A 20,854-nucleotide genomic window follows, 5' to 3' on the forward strand; every position below is an offset into this window, starting at 1 on the left:
GCTATAGCCAAAGAGATATAGTCTAAGAGGTGTTTGTCCCCCTCACTCTCCCACCCTCACCTCCACATTCCATGCCCCCTTCTTTTCTCCCCTTTCCCACCAACCCCCTATAGTTAAACAGTCTCTGTAGTTTCTGGTGTGTCTTTCCCATATTCTTTTTTCACAAGTGAGAGGATTCATGTTTTTGTTTTTGTTTGTTTGTTTAATTGCATTGTCTTTTGGATGGTGGTAGCACATCATGTAAACTCTTTTTTGCACTTTAGTTTTTTCACTGAATGATTTGGAAGTTCCTAGTGATCTTCCCCCATTAATTTTTTTTAAAGCTGCATAGTGTTCAACTGTGAGGATGTAGCATAGTTTATTTAACCACTCTCCTATGTATGGGCATTAGGGGCTGTTTCCATTATTTTGCAATTACAATCAACACTTTAATGAATAAACTTGTATATGTGTAATTTTGTATAATTAGAAGTATATTTTCAGGATAGATTCCTAGAAATGGAGTTTCTTCATCAAAATTAACTACGTATATGCTCGTGTCTTTCAGTCACTCTGTATGCCTATGGAAACACCTTTTAGTGAGTTAATGTATATCCTTGATCATCATATGTTTCTGAATTACAGCTTTGAATTTGTGTAACTTTTTAAAATTTAACTTTATTAGTTACACTTAGCACATTAAAAAGTGCATTAAAATTGCATTGGGATAAGGAATTAGTCTTGCATGATTTATCCCTTTTCAAGGCTTAATAAATACCATTATAATGTGTCAACAGCCCCTAGTGAAGATAGTAATCATACATTCCGTTTACAGCCCTGTCATCCCAGGTGCAGTCTGTAAGTTCATGATCACCAATGGAGAGCAGGCAATTCAAGAACTCTAGCAGTGACATAATGACTAAGTATTTATATAATGGTCTCATTTGCCCAGAGCTTCTTATTTTTCAAAACTCTTTCAAGTCTTTTCATTTTAAATCAACTGCACCACTGTAGAATGGCGTGGGAAAATATCGAATACATCGGTATTTTACTTATGTAGTACATTTATGTAGTGCAAAGTCCCTTAAATGTATTATCTCATTTGAACCTCAGACCAACCCTGTGAAGTAGACAGGACATATAGTCACCATCCCTATTGTACAGGTGAGGAAGCTGAGACTCAGGAAAGTTAAATGTCATCCTGAGGTCAACATCTACTAAGTAGTGAGGCCGGAAATGAATTTGAGACTCTACCACAGCTAGCTCATGAAAAACATTAAAAAAATATATCCAAAGGTAGGGTATATTCATAGAGAGGTAAATTACTCAGTATATATTTTGGGATTTAAAGATACTCTTGGATCCTGTTTTATAGTCGCAGGGTAAATACTTGGCTACCTATGAGCAGTAGTGTTTAAATTTTGAATGGAGGTAAAGGCAAATACATTCTGAACATACACAGGCTTCTCTAGCACCCTGGATGCTGCTGCTGTGAAAGAATGAGCCCTGGCTTTGGAGCCAAACTATCTCCGTTTGCACCCTAGTTTTGCCACTTAATAGGCATGGGGCCTTGGTGAGGTATTTAACCTTAGTTTTCTTACCTCTACCATGGGTATTGTTTTTGCAGTGCTATTGGAGGGATTAAAAGTAACTTCACCAGGAAGACTCTCCCTGGTGCCATCTAAATGTCATTCTTACAGTGATCATTCCATTTCCTTCAAAGCACTTGTTACAATTTAGAATTATATATACTTCTGTGTCCACTTCACATCTCTCTCTCCTTCTAGAATATGGGCTTCATGACATCAAGGACTCTGCTTATTTTTGCTACTCCGTGTATGTCTTATGCCAACCCCAATGCTACTAATCATGGAATGAATATTTCTGGAATAAATCTGCCACTTCCTTGTACTTGTTTTTATTTCAGCCGCATTCAGCCACACGGAATGACCTGCAGCTCCCCAGTTCTTTCACATCTCTCTGCCCTTACATGTGCTATTTCCTTAGCCCAGCATAGTAGCCCTCACGCCTTTGTTTTTCTGGAGAATCCTTACTCATCCCTCAAGACCTAGCTTAACTCTTCCATGAGGGCTCCCGTGATCTCTCTCCTCCCCTGAAGAGTGAGGGGCTCGCATGCCCCTTGACGTGCCTCTATAATAGACCTAACCACCTTATAGTCATTGGCGTGTTCAACTAATATTTTTAAGAACTGACTCTGTACCAGGTGTATGCTAGATGCTGGGGATACAGCAGTGAATAGGAAATCCGTCATTCTAATGGGAGAAGTGAGCTGCAAAAAAAGTACATAACTGAACAAATAAATAGTAACTTTTCCTAATATCAGAAAATGACAGGGCGATGGGTTCTGAGAAGCTGACCTTTGACTCGAGATCTGAAAAGTGAGAAGTTAGGGATGGGAAGAGATGGGGGATGAACATTGTGTTGTGACTGTTTACTTGGTTGTTCCTCATTTCCACCCAGCCCTCCCTCCCCCCGCCCCCATCCCCACTGAACTGACCTCAGAGCTCTGTGAACCTTTCTGTCCCTATGACCGAGCACAGGCCAGGTGTGTCACACCACAGTTCCATACGCTGGCAGCGCAGCATGTTGGAATTGCCAGGTGCCTGGGCCCATGATTCTGAACTAGTAGATCTGATGTGCAGCCAGGACTGAGAGCCGGCTCTCAGCTTACTATCTACTCCACACTTACTATCTTGTGATACTGGGAAAGGTGTTCCATCATTCTGTGACTCAGTTTCCTGATCTTTAAAATGGAACTAACGATAAGACTTTGTAAGGTTGCTGTGAGGATTAAATGAGATAATGTACCTAAAATTCTCAGCCCAGTGCCTAGCACATGGATAGTCCATAAGTATTGGAGAAAAATGCTCTAGAGTGAGTGCTCGTGAGGTGTTTGTTGAGTAAATGAATGAGTTAAGGAAAAATAAAATTTAATTCTTACTTCAGTAAATGGAACTATGGCAAAACAAAAACTGAATACCGTGATTTATCTTCAGTTGTCTTATTTACTGTTTAATTTGGACAAGAAAGAAAAAAAAAAAGGAAAATACCAAACACTAGTGATTTTAGCATCTGGAATTAGTAGCTATTAACTCTTCATTTGCTTATCAAGCAGCCTGTGGAAACTCCGCAGGTCACTTGATTTACTGTTTTCTGGATAGTGCAGGGCTTTCACATTCTGGTCTCAAACCTCAGTAAAAACACGCTCTCCGCTAATGTGGGACCATCCTGTATCTTGTGCTCCATCTTTTGAAATCACAGTTTGAGCACTTTGTATTGAAAGGAATTTCTTTTTGCACCTTCTACTTCTCTTATCATACAAGATCCTCAGGATATCATAACCAATGAAATTTATGACAATGTCAGAGATAACAATAGTTTTCTTAGGTCAGGAACACCGATGGGATTAACCTGGGATATTGCTTATACTACACGAAAATATCACTCAGACCATTCAGCAAACCTTTGCAGATTTCCCCTGCCCCACCCCACCTCCTTGGAAAACTAAATGCCAAAAGAGCATGTGCACAGATGAGAACATCAACCAATTGATAACATGAGGAACTTCCAGGAATTTTGTTTCTTCCTTTATAGCATTTTCACTGGAAAACACTGGGACCATGATTATTGTTTTTATAAACTTTAAGTATCTGGCTACTTAGGAGTGCTTTGACACTTGAATGCATGGGCATGAGTTTTCTAGTTTAAAAAAAATTACTTAGGTAATTAGCAAAGAGATTTTGCCAAGTGTTTTTTTTCTGCGAGCTATAAGTAAGTAAGTCAGAAAGAGAAAAACAGATATCATATATTAACGCATACATGTGGAATCCAGAAAAATGGTACAAAGGAACCGGCTTGCAAGGCAGAAATAGAGACACAGATGTAGAGAACAAACGTATGGACACCAAGGGGGGAAAGCAGGGGTGGAGGCGGGGTGGTGGTGGTGGGATGAATTGGGAGATTGGGATTGACATATATACACTGATATGTATAAAATAGATAACTAATAAGAACCTGCTGTATAAAACAAATTAAAGTGAAAAAGAGTTAATGTTTATTTACATGAGTAATTCACTCTGCTCTTATCAATCTAATCAATTGGAAAATATCATCCGCTTTTAATGTCACAGAAATCAACTCATCCTATGTTAGAATGAGGAAATAATTAGCAAACAATTTATTATTCCTTTTTAACATTTTTAGCATTGTTTTCAGGGTTTTCATTTACAAACCAATGCACCGTAAACTTTTTCTGGCTGGAGGTATTGAAATCTGTTTTCCTGTGCTGCAAAGGTAGAAGTGTGCACGTCTATTTAATCAGAAGTCTGTAGCAAAGAGCCAAATTCACCGACTGGTTGCTCTGACAGGGAGATGGGTTATGGAGCTTTGCAGTGATAAGTAGTACACATCATAGATTATGGGCTAAGCATCTGCACGTCAGTAGTGGTACAGTGCTAAACCGTCAAGAAGACTAGAGATACTGTCGTAATGTTCAGATGACAGGCTTCATTTCATATGTTAATAGAAGGAAGACTTTTGATATGGTGAGGAAATTCCCCATAACAAATGCATTCCCTTTATTGTGCTCTAGCATAGCACCAATTAAATTCAACTGTATGTATAATGTACGTTTAATTCCTAGCGGTCCCAAGAAGGACTAACATGAAAAATATTATATACTCTTACATTTTACAGATCATGAACAGATGGGAAAAAAATGCCAATTGGTAAAGAAATTCATATGCAGTATAACACACCTCAAAATGGTGTTTACATGGGTTTTTCTTTTTAAAAATTATTAAAGTTATCTTGGGTAAAATTTACTGCTTAGGGTTTCCTGTAACGTTATATGTGTAATTCATTTTAATTTATGCCTTCTGCAGATATGAATGTTTGGAAGTACAGGTAACCTTGTAATGAGTAAAACTGATAAAATGTTGTGTTCCAATGAAAGGGAAATTATGGAATGATTATTCACTTTGTGAAAGGGTTTGTCATAGGGCAAGCTTTCCTAAAGCATTTTAAATTGAATTTCGTTTACAAAACATTCCAGGAACAAATTTAGTGAGGAAATGAGAGAAATAGTCATAATGAGATAGAGATCCCTTACCCTGCTAACATTTATGCTTGCTTTCTTCCCCTTTGTCCCTCCCTGCAGCACTGATAGCCATTGGGCGATACAGCATGACAATAGAGACTGTGGATGTTGGATGGTGTAAAGAAATTACAGACCAAGGAGCCACCCTGATTGCACAGAGCAGCAAGTCTCTGAGATATTTGGGGCTGATGAGATGCGATAAAGTAAGAGTTGCCTATCAAGTTTCTTTTCTGCATATCACTGTAATTAATAGCTTGATATTATATTCTTCCTCTCTCCCTATATATATGTTTGTATACACACACGTGCATATACCATTACACTGTAAGTTGCCCGGTTTTCTAAACTTATCTGAGATTATTTTTGAATTTCTCTGTTTAAAAATGAATTTCGTGCTTATGCAGAAAGAAAAAACAATCATACACACGCTCAGCTTAGATTTTGGCTTCCTATCCATAAGTCTATGGACCACAATTAAAAATGTTTGCATGGCACACTGCAATGTGCACGGTCTGACAGTAAAATTTTGTTCTGGGTTCCAAGTTTCCTACAACAGTAAGATGGAAAGCACAGTGCCAAATTGTTTTGTCGCAATCTGAAGTGTGCGATTTCAGTGCTCAACATCTATGTATTCTGGCCATCTGGGGGCAAGAAAGGGCCAGTGAGGGAATGTTATGTGGGAATTTACCTCTCTCCACATTTCAGGCGCCACTTCTCACACATGATGAGAAACGGTCCCAGAGGCCCCACGGAAGGTCAGTGGAGCTGGCCAGAGATGTGAGCATGAGTTTGAGAAATTGTGCTGCATTTAATAAAGATGATCAAAACCTGAATTGATAACCAGGCATTAGAGAGGTGCCTTCCCCTTTGTCACTTTTATGTTTTCCCCTATAACAAGTCTAGGAAGTAATCATTTGTACTGTGAAGGGGAGAGAATAGAGGCTCAGAAAGACCAGGCACTGGCCCAAGGCCACTCATCCAAGACTTTACCCCAGATCTTCAAGCCTGTGTCCAGTGCCTGTGGCACACCCTGGGGGCTATCTCCAGGCAAGGGGATGCTTCCTTGGAAAAGACCCACCTCAGATACTTGCTCTGAAAGTGCTGGCATCATGTAATGATTTACACATGTGTGCTACTTTTACAATTGGTGATTAGGGACAAATCTAGAAAATCCAGCAAATGAGAGTGAAACTAAATATGTATGCCTCTCAAAGGACATGCATTTTCTAAATGTAGCAAATCTGGGGGCAAATAAGAAGAATGGCTGAAGAGTTTTGTCATTTTTGTGAATTGACCTAGTTCTTTTCTCCATATGCCATACAATCCCAACTTATACTAGGCCTTTGCCAGTTAGTTATGTTTAGAGAGATTTTATTATATATTCTAAGCCCAGCCTAGAAAGCTGACTGACTTTGTTACTAAGCAACAGCGGAGACCCAGGGGTTGCAAGTCTCCCTCAGATTTCACTACTAACTAACCTAACACTGCTACTAACCCTGTCACTTTAAAATGACTTCTTTTAAAACAGATAAAAGGGTCCACAGTAGGCAGAGTGTTCTAGAAACACTAAACAGTGACAGCAGAGCTTCTCAGCTTCGCCAGAAGGAATTGCTACATGAGAACTACCTAAGCAAGGATGCCAAAATGTATGCATTCAAAATGTATCTTTGTAGCCACAGCCATTCTCAGAAGTCACCATGTTTCTAGTCCATACTCTTTAGATTTGTTGAGATCAGCTTCACCTTCAGAGATGAATTGTAGAAATTTGTGTTCCAGTTAGTGCAGAAGATTATTCCAGACATATTTGCTGACCAGCATTTTGCCAATTTTCAGTTAGGCAATGGATCCTTTTCTACCTAAATGCAAATTAGTCCAAAATGGGATCAGAAGGCGGTTTTGATGAGCGATATTCCTGAGGGTTTTAGCCCTTTCCTCAGGTGGCCTCTGAATCCTTTCTCCAACCAGCCTGCAGCTCTGAGAGCCCGCTGGCTCTCACACCCAGCCGTCTGACCACAGCCTGCTGCAGCATGGCCCAGCCCTGGCGTCTGGCATCCTCAGACTTAAGGCAGCTCAGGGCCAAACACGGGAAGTTCTGTGAGGACGGAAGAAGTTTCCAAACCACACACACAGTGCACGTAAAGCCTTGCACTTAAAAGCCTGCGGGTTGATTTAGTTGGTTGGAAATCTAGCGTGAGTAGCTATTCTGTCTTTGACATTTGTATTACGCTGTCCAGATTTTACGCTGTCCAGATTTGTCTCCAGATTTTAAAGTTATCAAGATTCAAAGGAAGATATGAGTAGCAAAGAAAAGAAGTTAGTAGCTGAGGACATGGACTCTGGAGCCAGAGTTCAGGTTCAGATCTGGGCTCTGCACTTGGTTGTGTCATCTTGGGCAGTTATTTAACCTCTCTGTTTCGTCATTTACTGTGAGGATGATAATCGTGGAAATGCTACGAGCATTTAAATGAGTGAACATATATCAAGCCCTTAGAGTAAAGCTTGTTATATATAAAATGCTCAGTGTTAATGATTATTCTTATCATCATCATTATATTAACCTGTGTTTTGATATTTGAATTTCCAAATGAGAAAAAAACTGTATTGCCTGCCATTTTGAAAGGAAATTTTAAAAAAGAAGAAAGAAATTAACTCAGATTAAAGAAGATGTTGCCCTTTTACTTTTTTCTCACTTAAATTTAAGATTATTATTTTCTACTAAATATATCAATAATTACATTTTCAACACACTTTACGAAGGAAAACTAATGCCTCTGTGGGACAGTGTATTTGGAATCAACTTACTGATCCAGGCATAAGGCTGAAGAAAGATTTGCAGTGGGAGACAAGGGTGAGTTGAAGATAAAACAATTCAAATAAGTAAGGAAACAAAAAGAAAGTATTAAGGAGAATAATGGAGATGTGGCTCCCTGGTGGTCTAGTGGCTAGGATAAGAAAAATAATTGAGAAAGAATAGAAGAACAGAAACAGGAAACAGTGAAATTATGATTAGGATACAGAGACAGAGAGCCACTGTCTATCTCAACGTGATCATCTGTGCCAACAAAGAATTAAAGAACAAAATTAATTTTGACCTATTACTCTTCTCCCTGTACCTTAACCTAATCTGCTAACCACTAAAAACTTGTTCATTTGAGTTCTCTTTCCCCTCTCTGCACACCAACTGGAGCTAAAGGAGGGGGCAAGAGACCTCACTGGTTTCCACAACTAGCCCCCTTGTCAGGCATGTTGCCAGTGGGATCCCTGCGTTGGAGAGAGAAGGGGTTTGTGATATCTGTGTGTCCCAGGGTTTGTGTCCTGCAATTCTGGGGTTCTCAGAAATATTGAAGGCTAATTATATTTTCTTTCATTTGGGGCCACATATTTGATTTGGAAGCTATACCAAACGTCTGCTTTTTTCCTCACTTGAGCTTCTGAAGAATTAAATAACAAAATGCATTGTATTTGTTGTAGGAAAAAAAGTGGTTTTCCTGTTTCTTTTTCTCACTCTTTCATTAGGTAGACAAAGAACAGATAAGAAACATTCAATGTATTCTTTGCAGATGAAAGCAACATGTATTTAGATTATCAGTCAGTGTCTAAGCTAAACAGCAGTAAATTTGGCTGCCACATTGGTGACTCCTAGGAAGGAGTCCTCCAGCCGTTAGACAAATGCAGTGTTCCCCGTGCACTTGTAAAATTAGGAAGCACGTTAAGAAGCCCCTGTTTGAGTAGCTTTTCCAATTGCTGGATGGATAAGCACGTTAGAGGCATTACTTTCGGTTTTGAAGCCAAGGCCACTTAATCTCCTAAACTTTAGTGCATTGTAAGAACCCAGAGAAGAAAACGCTGTGTGAGACGGCTTTGATGAATTGGGGTGAACTTATATTCTTAAAGACTGTTCAAAGGCTTACTTGACCTTGGGAATTAGAGTTGACCCGAAATCACATATCAACGTAGCACGCATTTATTTGGTGATTTAGTTAAAACTACTTGTATAACCAACGGGACTGTCTAATAAGAGCAGTCTGTTTTTTCTGCTTCCCACAATTACAGACAGTCAGTGGCTTTGGTCATAGAAATCATTCTCACAACTTCAGTGAATTCTAGATTCTATACAGATCTGTTTCTTCTACTAATATGATACTTCTCTCACATGGCAGTTTGGATGGAGAACAAAACTAAAAAGGACAAAAAGAAAAAAAATTCCTGGGAAAGCTGTAGGGCAAATGGAAATGCAATGTTCAAGGTTAATGAAAAATGTTTGGGGTAACAAGGTTGACGAAAAGGGAGGGAGCCCAGTGGCATGGTATTGGCTGAGAAACCAGACCTCACCAGAGGCAGCCTGGCTGGTTTGGGAAACCTCAGTGATAAAATGTCACGGTGGAAACCTCTGCAGCGAGTGTTAATACAGACGTTTGGAGACAGAGGGCCTGAATTATGAGCAGCAAATAGCATCATAAATGTAACAATTCTCAAATGCCAAACCCTTGTGAAAAGCAGTTGGATGAAGAAGTGCTAGAGCTTTTAAAAGCTCCCTTTCACTTTCTACTTTTTTTTTTTAACTTCATGCAGAACTAATTTTATACACTGTTCATTTGATTTGAAAATGCCAGCGTCTGGGGTATCATTAAAGAGCGTTATTGAGGGAGCCACTCTTGGCAAAGCATTTTGCTTAAAATGCTTATTCGTTGTTATGTTTCTGCGGAGTTGTCAGTAGGAAGGAGAAAGGGTACCTCGATTTACCTAACTGTGTTCCTCTGCCTTTGCCCAGAGCAGATAGCAGCCCTTCTGCTGGGAAGCTACCTCTCCTTGGCCTGTAGAGGCGCCAGGAGGGCCATCGGGGCGGGGGGGGGAACACATTACTTAAGGAAGAGACATAAATAGATTTTGAAAGGTCCACCCCAATGTCCTATGACCAAAGCCTCTTGGAATTTCTTTGATTTCTAGTTGACATAAATTAGAATTACACAGGCGTGAAGAGTCCACCCAGAAAAGATCAGAGAGGCTGCTGGGGGAGGAGAGCACCTCTATGTGATCCTATTGATTATCCAGCTGCCTTCAGGCCAGGGGCCTCTGTGGAGGCTATTATTGATCCACACCATGGAAATAATCAAATTAATTCATTTCTCATCAAACTGCCAATGCCAAGACCTTTCTCCTCACCTGGCCTAATTCCTGAAGTACTTAGTGGAGGAATGAAACAGATGATTTCTTTTCATAAGAAAAGATTTCTTCAGGTCATGAGAAATCCTTGTTTTCGCACAGAGTTCCTCATTGAAATGGTAGAGAGATTGAATCAAATCAATGAGAAGTCAATACAGAAAGCAAGTAATAGCAGCCAGTCGGCTCTTTAAAGCCAGGAATCTGCTTTGCAACCTTAAAATCTCAAGGGCCAAGTTTTATGTGCCCATTTTAATGTAAAAATATTCAGGAAGAATTGACCACTGCATTTTTCAGGAAGTAATTATGGTAAGAGAAAGCCTCAACAATGTAAAGATTTCTGTGGGGAAAATGGAGTTTTTATCAGCTTGTTTAGGAATCATGAGCAGGAAAGCCCTATGGGGAAAATAATATAGGACTCTGTAACTAATATACACAACTAACTGGAAAAGTCAGTCTAAGGGAAAAATAATTTGTGGGGCACTGTGTCCAGGACTGTTTGGGTAGCAATTCAGCCATGAAACAAAGTGCGTACCTGCAGGGACTCCCCTCTCCCCACAATGTATCCACAGCTGTGTTTCCAGATTGCCCATGGCCAAAATTGAATATTGCAAAGTATGCCTTAATCAAAGAAAATAAAGTGAAAAAAACAAAGCAAAACGTTCTCCCCTAATAAGACAGAAGTGGTCTGACTGTATCAGATCGTGCAGTCCTATAGATGGTGGGAGACATAACCATTACCCGAACAGCCTGCAATGCCATGCGCTCCAAGAGAAAAGGGAGATGAAAAATGGGGAGAGAGTATGGCTGGGGCTCTAAAATCTGCACTTAAGTCCTTCACTTGAAGTATCAGCATCTTGTTCCTTTTGCTGATAAAACAGTTTCTTCCAGTGATTTCCGCACAGGAATACTTTAAAACACATTTTTACAACCCTCTCCTGATTATTGCTCGTAATTGAAACAGGGAAAAACACATCAGCTGAAATTCAGAGGTTATCTCTCAACCTCATTTTAGCCAAGTTCCCATCACTTCTTCTTCCAGCTCTCCTCACCTAAACTTCTACGAAGTGGTAACTGAAAGGCCTTTCCTGTATTTAAGTAATAAAGCAAGAGACACTGGTGTGGAGCTTTATGACAGAGGTTAAATTGGTGAGCACTAGTGTCAAACCGCTAGGTTTTCAAATTCTACATCCTTCACTTTACTATCTGTGGGACTTTGGACAACTTAATCTCTAAAAGCCTGTGTTACCATCTGAAAAATGGGGGTAATATTTACTCCAGGGGGTTGTTATGAGATTATATGAGATATTGCAATAAAGCACTTAGCCTAATGTCATGTACTCTGTAAGCACTCAGTAAATGTCAACTATTATAATTACTATCATTATTATTTATTCATGTATACATGGCTGCTCTGGAATCCTATCTGATACTTAACCATGATATGAACTGCCTAGTTCATATATGCTAGCCATGAATATAAATTCACACGCTAAGATCTTACAAAGAAAAACTAGGCCCCTGAGACTTGGACAGCAATTCTTAAAAAAAAAAAATACGATCCATTTTTTTTTTTTAATAGTTAGAACCCATTAAATTACAGTCAAACTTATAGAGGAAGAAGAAACCTAGAGACCAGCAGGGCTCTGTGAACAGAGAGAGTAAGTAAGAGTAAGACTCGGCAAGTCTGACCGCCAGTCAGTTCCAGGCTGGTTTGTTTCTTCAAGAAAAAACGGCATCTCCCTGGAACCTTTTAAGGGAGTGTGCAAATAGTTGCTTATGTTTTGCCCACTTCTGTTACGGGATGGATGTATAGTGAAATTGTTTTTGTTTTTTTAAAAAAGGAGGCAGGAGGGGCCTACTGCTCCCCGAATGCTGTGGGGCGAATAGAATGTTACGTTGGACTTCGCCTGAAGGCGGCCTGGAACATCATTGCTTTGCAGTAAATAATCTCCTTGGAACTTTGATTTGGCTTAAGTAATTATAAGAAAGAATTAGGTTGCAGGATCATATTATTTTTCTAATTTAGGAACAGAAAAGGTAACAGCAGTTTCTTAATGGAGCTCAGATTAGATCCCAGAACTCCGAAGCACCTGACTTCACAAAGTAGAAACAAGGACGGCCTGCTGAGGCTCAGGAGACTGGGGGACTCTGGCTCTGTGGAAAGGAACGGGCCCGCCCGCCCCCCAGGCCCAGCCGCTCAGCAGCACGTTACCGGGGCCTGCCGTGCTGGGTCTAGTGAAAACTTTGTTTGGCAAGTAGTTTTTCAAGAGAAAACCTAAGCTTCCTTCTCCAGCGTCCAATTTTTATTATATATTTTATCCATTTATTCAAGAAATATCTTTTGAGCTCCTTACTGTGTTCCAGTAACTGTAATAGGAGACAGGTCAGAAAAAAAACAGTGAACGAGATAGAGTTCCTACCCCATGGAGCCTGCAGCCTGCTGGGGAAGACAGACGAGTAAATGGGCAGTTACCGTGCTATCAGACTGCAAGTTAATTTTCAAAACGGCACCCGCGATTCTGTTTCTTCTGCATGAAGAACTTCACTTTGGTCCCACCTGGCTTTCCGCTATGGTCCTCTACAGTTTTATCTTTCTGGCACTCGACCGTTCAGTTCCTGAAAAGGATTGACTATGAACAGTTGTCCTTACCTTTCACCACTCCATGCAGTCTCTTTCTGTTCTGCAAGGTCACCAGTGACTTCTGTGTCACCAAATCCAGTTTCCATTTCTCTGACCACAACTTGCTCCGTCTCTGAGCAGCTGCATCCACCTGGTAACCACTCCCTCCTTAGTGAGGATGCTTTTCTCTTGTCTCCAGTGTCGCCACACTCCTGGCTTTTCTATCTCCGCCTCCCATACTGCTTCTCTGTGCCTCTGTTCCCTCATCTGTAAAGTGGAAATAAAAATAGCAGCTATCTCCTAGGCTATTGAGAGGATTAAGTGAGTTAATATGTGTAAAATTCCTTACGTGAAGTAAGCAGTGAATATTAGCTCTTACTTGCAGTGGTGGTGAATTCTTACATTCTCATCCCCATGACTCCCCTCCTCCTTAGAATATAAGATCCATGGGCAACTAGTCTATGTTCTATTGCCAGGCCCTACCACAGTGGCTGGCGCGTAACAGATGCTAAACAAATATGTGTTGGATGATGGCTAGATGGATTGGGGATTGTTTCTCATCTGCGTTCTGTGTGGCCCCAAGGTTCCGAGGAGGTTCCTCAGAGCCTCTAGGAACGACAGAGTGGCTAAGAGGCCACGGTGCCTGGTCCTTGCACCTAACCTCAGCCAGAGCAACCCCACTTTTATTGCTTTATCCAGTTATTTATTTGGTTTGTTTACTTATTTATTACTTTGGTGTGCAGAAGTATTGTTACAGCCAAAAGCAAGTTTGAAAACCATTAGATCCCACTGCCTCTGAATAATTTGATAGGTAACAAAAAGTATCTAGACAGAGGGAAATAAATAAGAAAGATGACACCTTGGATTTAATACCAGTTTCCTGGAGCTGGGGAATTCTGAGTGCAGCCTCAAGGGTTCAGGTCAGTCAAGGACAGAGTTCAGACATCTGCTGTGTGACAGGACTCAGCATCCTTCAGAGCCTAACCCTGAAATGCTCTGATTTATGTAGAGTCTCTCTTCTGAAAGCCAAAAATATCACTTATTTTCAGGTTTTTTAATTTATGGATTTATCACTTTTATACAGAATAAATTTTTACTGCTAATAAACTTGTTTTAGGAAACAGGTCAAATCCATAAATTCTACCTGATGGGAACTCAATTTTAGAAAGGTTTCTTTTCCGTCAGGTGTCCACGGTAATTACCACCGTCCTAGGCTTTATGTAAGAAAATAAAAACGGAAATCAAGAAAGCCATTACGCACAAAAGAAAACATAATTTTTGGTTCTGAGAGTTTTCTCCCTCAATTGTGTTTTTCAGCTTAACTTTGCAAGTTTAATTTAGAAACACGCAGATGTGTTCCATAAATACATTACACTTACCGCTCACTTAGTGACAATGTTAATTATCTTATTAGGACCCAGGTTTTCTCAAATAGTCTTTTACTGAATCATTTAGAGCACCACCAAGACTCCCCAAGTGGCTTTCTCCATCCTGGTGTCCCACACATGTCAATTTTGGTTCTAACCACTGCACATGCACATCTATACCAAAAATGTACAGACTTGCACGATGGGTCAGTTCCGTGGGTTTGTGGCCTCAGAACGTCCTATGGAATACTGTGTACCTGGAGCTTCCAGTTGGCTTGAAACGTCCTTCTGGGTGAAGGATCACTTGGTAAAACAGGGAATGAAAATGTCACTAATTTTTCTGACAGTCTAGTTTTTGGACTCCTGTCACGCTAATCTCTAATTAGAGGCGTCTGGTTGGTGAGCCCTGGTTCTCACTTAATACTGCAGGCGTTTCTGTGATCTCCATCCTCCCAGGTTCTTTGCAGCTTTCTCACCATGCTAATTCAAGTGAACAGAAGCAATGCTAGTGTTAACAGGAAACCCACATTTCATGAAAAAGAGACAGCATGAATCCAGGCCTGTTGTGATATTGACAGAGCATGGCACTTCCAGTCATTGCGGATCCTGAAATGGAATGACTGCATTTGACAAAGTTGACTGAACTTATGAGCCTGCCTCTGTCAGGTTCATTGCATTCTCAGTATCTGTCTCCTTCTATGCTTTGGGATTTTTAGATGAGTTTTTTGCCACCCAAAAGTAATATTTCTTACCTCTCTATAAAAAAAATACATCCTAAAGGCCTCAGGCTCTTGGTATGAGGTTCATGCATGAGGCATAGTGCATTGTGGGTGTCCTATAATCAGTTGATGCCCATAATTTAGCAGGTGGCTTTTAGGCTCCAATAAGATAATCATTTTCTTCTTAAAAATTATATTAAATACTTAGTCATGTGTGCCCTCTCCTCCCACCTCTTGAGTGGTCCTTGAGGAAGCACTACATCCTTGTGTGAACTGGGTTTAGGGGAATCTTTCCCTCCGTTAGCTGTTGGGAAGGTCAGGTGGCCACCTCCTTTGGCTGTGCCCAACTGGAGATGGAAGACCAAGGTGGAAGGACAGGAAACCAGTCTGTTTTTACTACACTCAAAGAATATACATTTTGTTTCAGACAGTGATGAATATCTGAAACAAGATGGACCAACAAGCTGTCGGAGCAACAGCTTCTTTCCTCCAGAGCCCCTGACTCAGTGTTTAATGTGGTGGGTGGCATGGGAGGTGGGTGGGTACTTGTTACCTGTAAGTGATGGTAGTTCAGACCTTGGCTTCAGATTCCCAAGTGCAGAAACCACCTGTGCCCTCTAGGAGCTCTTCAATCAGCCTGAGCTGCACATTGGAATCTCCTAGGAGCTTTAAAAAATGTTAATGCCTGGGTCCCACTCCTCCAAGATTGGGTTACATTTAGTCTGGGATATGGCCTGGGCACTGGGATTTTTCAAAGATCCCCAGGTGATTCTAATGAGCAGTTGGGCTGAGAACCACGGTATTCTTGTTCGTATTCTTGGTTGCAGACACAGTTTAATTTTTTTCTTTTTAATTTTTAAAATTCGTTATTTGTATTTCAAAGTTAAACCCAAGATGCTTTGACTTCATAGGAAATCCACTGAGAAACGTTTTCCTAGGCTGAACACCTGTTTCCCCTTAGTCCCGCCAGACAGAGCATGTTCAGGTTAATTACTTTCATTTTACAATCACTGCTGTCCCACCACTGTGAGTTATATACCAAGACCACCTAAACTGTGTGTGTGGTGTTCTGAACATTCTTAGTTATACCCTAATTTCAATAACTGCAAAAGGTTTTCTGGGGTAAACTGTCCCTCGAATTCTTTGGCTACTTCTGAGGGTGAAGTCCAAAGAACTCTTAAATGATTCTCCTTTGGGGGGATTATTGATACAGCTTAATTCATCCCACATCAGTAAATGTGGACTGATCATTTGTGACGTATGAGTCACTATGGAGTGTGGAGAAAGGCCTTGGTTTGACTGAGAAAGGAAGCGGGAAGGAGAGGCACGTGAAGCTGCCTGCAGGGTGGAGAAAAGGAGCTGGTGCTCCACTCATGCCCGGAATCATTCCACAGCCCTCGCCAGCCTTTCCCTTCCCTGTGGGGTCCGCCTGCAGCCTCTTCCTGCCTGTTGAGCTGCTGGCTGCTGGGACGCTAGGCTTGCAGCTGAAGGGAAAGAGATGAGGTGAGAGATTGTAACAGTGGCGCCAGATTCCTGGTGTCCTGGACCTCCCTGCGCTGATCATAGGGAAACATTAGCCGGATGGGGTATGTCACCCGAACAGGGACGTGAAACGTCCTGCTGCAAAGGGAGGGAAATAGAATCATAAAAAAAAAAATCTACCCTGGCCTGCGGAGAGCCGGTGCATGTGGTTGGCTGTGAGGGTCCTGGCCAAATCACTGTATTCTCTGCTCTTTTATTCTCTTCTTAGTGTCCTATTTACAATATTTTAAACTGCACTTAGATGACTCATCTCATTTACATGCGAATTTGAGGTATTACTAAATTCATGTCACCCTTATTTTATCCGTTTTAATACGTGCCCATCTTGGGGCCAGTGGGCACTTGGTGAAAGAGCAGCTGGCACCCGGTGAATGCCAGTCCCACGGAGAGCCAGCACGCTCTCCCGGGAGCCAAGAAGCTCAGAGGGAGGCCGACTCCGGAGGCATATTGCCCAGGAGTCAGCCTGTGGGGCTGTTAGCAGTGAGTGACGTTGCCCAGGAGTCTGTGAAGAGTGACAGACCAGCGTGAGGGCAAGAGCCCTGAATTAGGACGCAGGAGTTGACTGTGCTATTTGCGACACTTTCACAGACTTACTGTGGGCTCCTTACTTTTCCAGCCTGCAGAAAGTGGGGGGGCCTTTTCTTTGCACCCACCCACCCCCGTCCTCAGAGCAGTGCTATTGGAAACAAGAACTTACTTCAGTTACACCCTTGAGTTTGTTAGATGGGCTGGAGAAGCATTGCCTTACAAAGCTTACAAAGTGAAGGACAGATTATTTGTTTTATTCTAGCTCATGAGCGGGTTTCCTTTCTCCCCTGAATAATATGTCTATATTTAGTGCATGGGGTACACAAGCTGGTACCTCCTCGTCCTTCAGGAGTCCCCTTAAGTGTCACTTTTTTTGGGAAGCCCTTTCCAGCCCTCCTGGCGGAGGTCAGGAGCTACTAAGTTTTGTCCACAGCAACCTGTACTTCCCCTAGAAAGCACTTCTCAGGCCTTGCTGCTGTTGTTGTAATTGTCCGTTTCCCCCACACCAAGAGGGCAGGGGCCATATCTGTCATGCTGGCCATTCTACCTCTGGGACACAGAAAAACGTCTTGAAGGGTAGAAGATTGGAGGGAAAGCTACGCCAGTTTATGGCATGGTGCCCTGCTAAAAGGCCCCTTGTGAGTCCTACAGCTCCGTCATGTTTCCATCCCGTGTCAAAGTCTCCACAACCACAGTTCCACAGCAGAATGTTCCGCAGGCCAAGTGAGATCTATTGTAATTTACATTCCCATAGAGCAGCTACTTTGAAGAGTTTGTAAAGGACTTTTGAATTGTATTTATATGTAAACCGCCATCACTTTTTTAATGTTAGCTGGAAAATGAATGTCAGTGAACATTTCAGTGGGTAGGTGCTCAGCTAGGCCCCAGTCTGACGCTTCGTGCATCGCATTGTGTGCAGGGAGGGCACTGTGTCCCAGGGCAGAGAGCGCCTGTGTTGCAGGGTCCCGGATTCATATCCTGGCTGCCATTTACGAGCTGTGTGACCCTGTGTGACATACTAATTCTGTATGAGCCACAGTTCATCTGTAATCAGTGGTATTAATGCTTAGATGCTTGGAAAATAGTAGATGCTCACTGAATGTTTTCCCCTTGCCCTCTTCCTCCATCCTTACTGGAATGGGGACATACTTTTATTTTGCCTATTGGTCATCACGATGAAAAATCAACAAATCACTTTCAAGTATTTTGCCAAAATAAACCATGCTGAAGAACGCGTTTGATTTATCCCGTAGCACATGGGAGCCTAACCATGATGAGTACGGTGCTTCTCGGTGGGGAGCGTGAGGCGATTTTAGTTTGCAGAATTTTTCCTTGTCTGGGACTATACTGTATATTGGAGTATTGTTTACATGTTCCCTGGGACAACAAATGCCAAATACCACTGTGACAAGGAAAACAACAACCGAAAACCAGCCCCTCGGGTAAACAGTGAAGACATGTAGAATTGCTGAAGCGCAAGAAATCAGAGGGTGGAAATAGCATTGTTTTGAGTCAGGAGATCTGCCCACAGTTCCCCCTGTCACCAGACAGCTGTGACATCAGAAGAAACCTTAAATATCACAAAACTTCAGAATCTTCTCTGGGGCCCTCCTGGATCTGCTACCCTGAGCAGGGCACTGATGCTGAAGGCTGAAGTATGAAATCTTCTGAACCATGTGGGTTTTCGCAAAGTTTTGGAAACTGGCGCATGTGCAGTGACCATCAGCATGCTTCTCAGTGTCACCTACCCAGTGTAGTGTGTCACTCGTCTCCAGTAGGAAGGCTGCCGTCAGTTAATCTGAAGTAGAGCCTAGGCATTTCCTGAGCACTGCCCAACAGCCACATGGCCCAGCGACCACCAGCTCATGATGCTGAACCACCATCACGGGCTGCTTTGGTCTCCTGTGCAAAATTATTGGAAAGCCCAGGCAAGGTGTATCTGGAAGGAGGCACCCGGTGATATCAGATGGAAAGAAGAGAAAGGAGAGTAGCACAAACAATCACCTTGGGTGTGAACTTCAGAAGATTAAAGGAGTTTGGAGCTGCCCTAATGTCAAGACATGAGAGACTGCCACCACCATAGCTAAATGCTCTGGGAACAAGGTGAGCTTATCTCCATGATTTCTGGGTATTAGTATTATTTGGGGCCTTTTTGTTTCCTCAATACACACTTATGGAACAGCTACTATATTAATTTAGCCAACAAATATTTATTGAGTACTTATTATGTGCCAGGCATTCACTAGCTGCTAGGGGTTTGGTAGTGAACAGAAACCACAAAAACTCCTGTCTCATGAGCTTATATTCTAATGGGATGAGAATATGCCAGAGAGAGTGTGTAGGACTGAAAACAAGAAGATGACTAAAATCCTCCTTGCTATCAAGGAACTTACGGTCTAGGAAAAATGCAATACATTTATTGCTTGTGGTATTTTAAATAGTGTCCACTTTTTGCAGAGAAACTTTCTTCATTTAAAAAAAAATGATTTTAAGTGGTTCATTATATTCTTTTTTAAAATTTTATTTATTTATTTATTTTTGGCTGTGTTGGGTCTTTGTTGCTGCGCGTGGGCTTTTCTCTGGCTGTAGCGAGCAGGGGCTACTCTTTGTTGTGGTGCACGAGCTTCTCATTGCGGTGGCTTCTCTTGTTGTGGAGCACGGACTTGAGGCATGAGGGCTTCATAGTTGTGTCACGTGGGCTCAGTAGTTGTGGCTCACGGGCTCTAGAGCGCAGGCTCAGTAGTTGTGACGCACAGGCTTAGTTGCTCTGCGGCATGTGGGGTCTTCCCAGACCAGCGCTCGAACCCATGTCCCCTGCATTGGCAGGTGGATTCTTAACCACTGCGCCACCAGGGAAGTCCCTGAGTGGTTCATTATATTCTCAAGTGTGGTTTTAATATACTCAGGTGTCAAATATTTCCCCCCGACATAAGAAGCATGTTCTATTTTATAACAAGAGTCAAAGAGGAAATAAGAATCACTTAACATAAATGGTTTCTGCAGCAAATTTCATTAGAAATTGTATTTTTTGAACAATAGGTATTATTGAGGAGATAATTCAGGCCTAGGCTTACACTTTCTGGAATTTTCTGGGGAAAGTGTCAATAAGGAGGTGAAGAAACAGGGTGATGGTCTGGGTAAATTGGTCAAACTGAATCTCAGAAACTCTGAAGGATCTCTCCTCACCCGTCTATAGTAACAGCAGCAATAGGATGAAACTATAGTATGATTTACCTTAATTTGCATAGCAGTTTGCCTCACATTTTCAAAAAGTCCTAATAGATGTTAACTCAAAATAGATTAAAATACCAGACAAATTGCTATTACCTTAAAAAGAGTTATAATAATTTTGAAAATGTAAATTATAGTTATACAGTCTTTGGAGAGAACTATATTTCTTATACTAAAAAAAAAACCTGTGGTACATGCTTTTTTTCCCCTTTAATCACAGTAATTTCTTCAAATGACACTGCTGCATACTTCTTTAGGAAGATATGCTGCATTTTTCAAATCTTATGTGTAATATAAGAATTGCCATTGATAGTTTTCAGCAGGTGAAAAAAAAATTACAGAAAACCAGGGATCGTGGGGAAACTTTTTAAAATTCATCTTTATGTTCCTTTTTTTATATTACATACATTTTATGAGTTGGAACAGAGAATGGTTCTTTTCATTCTAGCAAGTGGAGTTGTGCATGACAAAATGTCTGCAGAAATGTGTATGTAGGCGTAACGATTTAAAATGATTTGGACCCTCCTGGTGTCTTACACCCAACTTTTTCTCTAAGGCACCAAAGCACTTATGGGTACAAAGAGGT

The 20,854-nt window shown here is 41.4% G+C and overlaps 1 protein-coding gene across 3 annotated transcripts in view; it reads left to right on the forward strand.

The window, feature by feature from the left end:
• Positions 1-20,854, forward strand: part of FBXL17 (F-box and leucine rich repeat protein 17) — a 468,543-nt gene that overhangs the window by 440,590 nt on the left and 7,099 nt on the right. For all 3 annotated transcript variants that reach the window (XM_082454480.1, XM_082454481.1, XM_082454482.1), the window contains one exon: positions 5,159-5,301. In XM_082454480.1, coding sequence (XP_082310606.1) covers positions 5,159-5,301 — 143 coding nt within the window. The remainder of the gene's footprint in view (positions 1-5,158; positions 5,302-20,854) is intronic.

The sequence above is a fragment of the Balaenoptera physalus genome, assembly GCF_965194825.1.
Source record: "Balaenoptera physalus genome assembly, chromosome: 3".
NCBI lineage: Eukaryota > Metazoa > Chordata > Mammalia > Artiodactyla > Balaenopteridae > Balaenoptera > Balaenoptera physalus.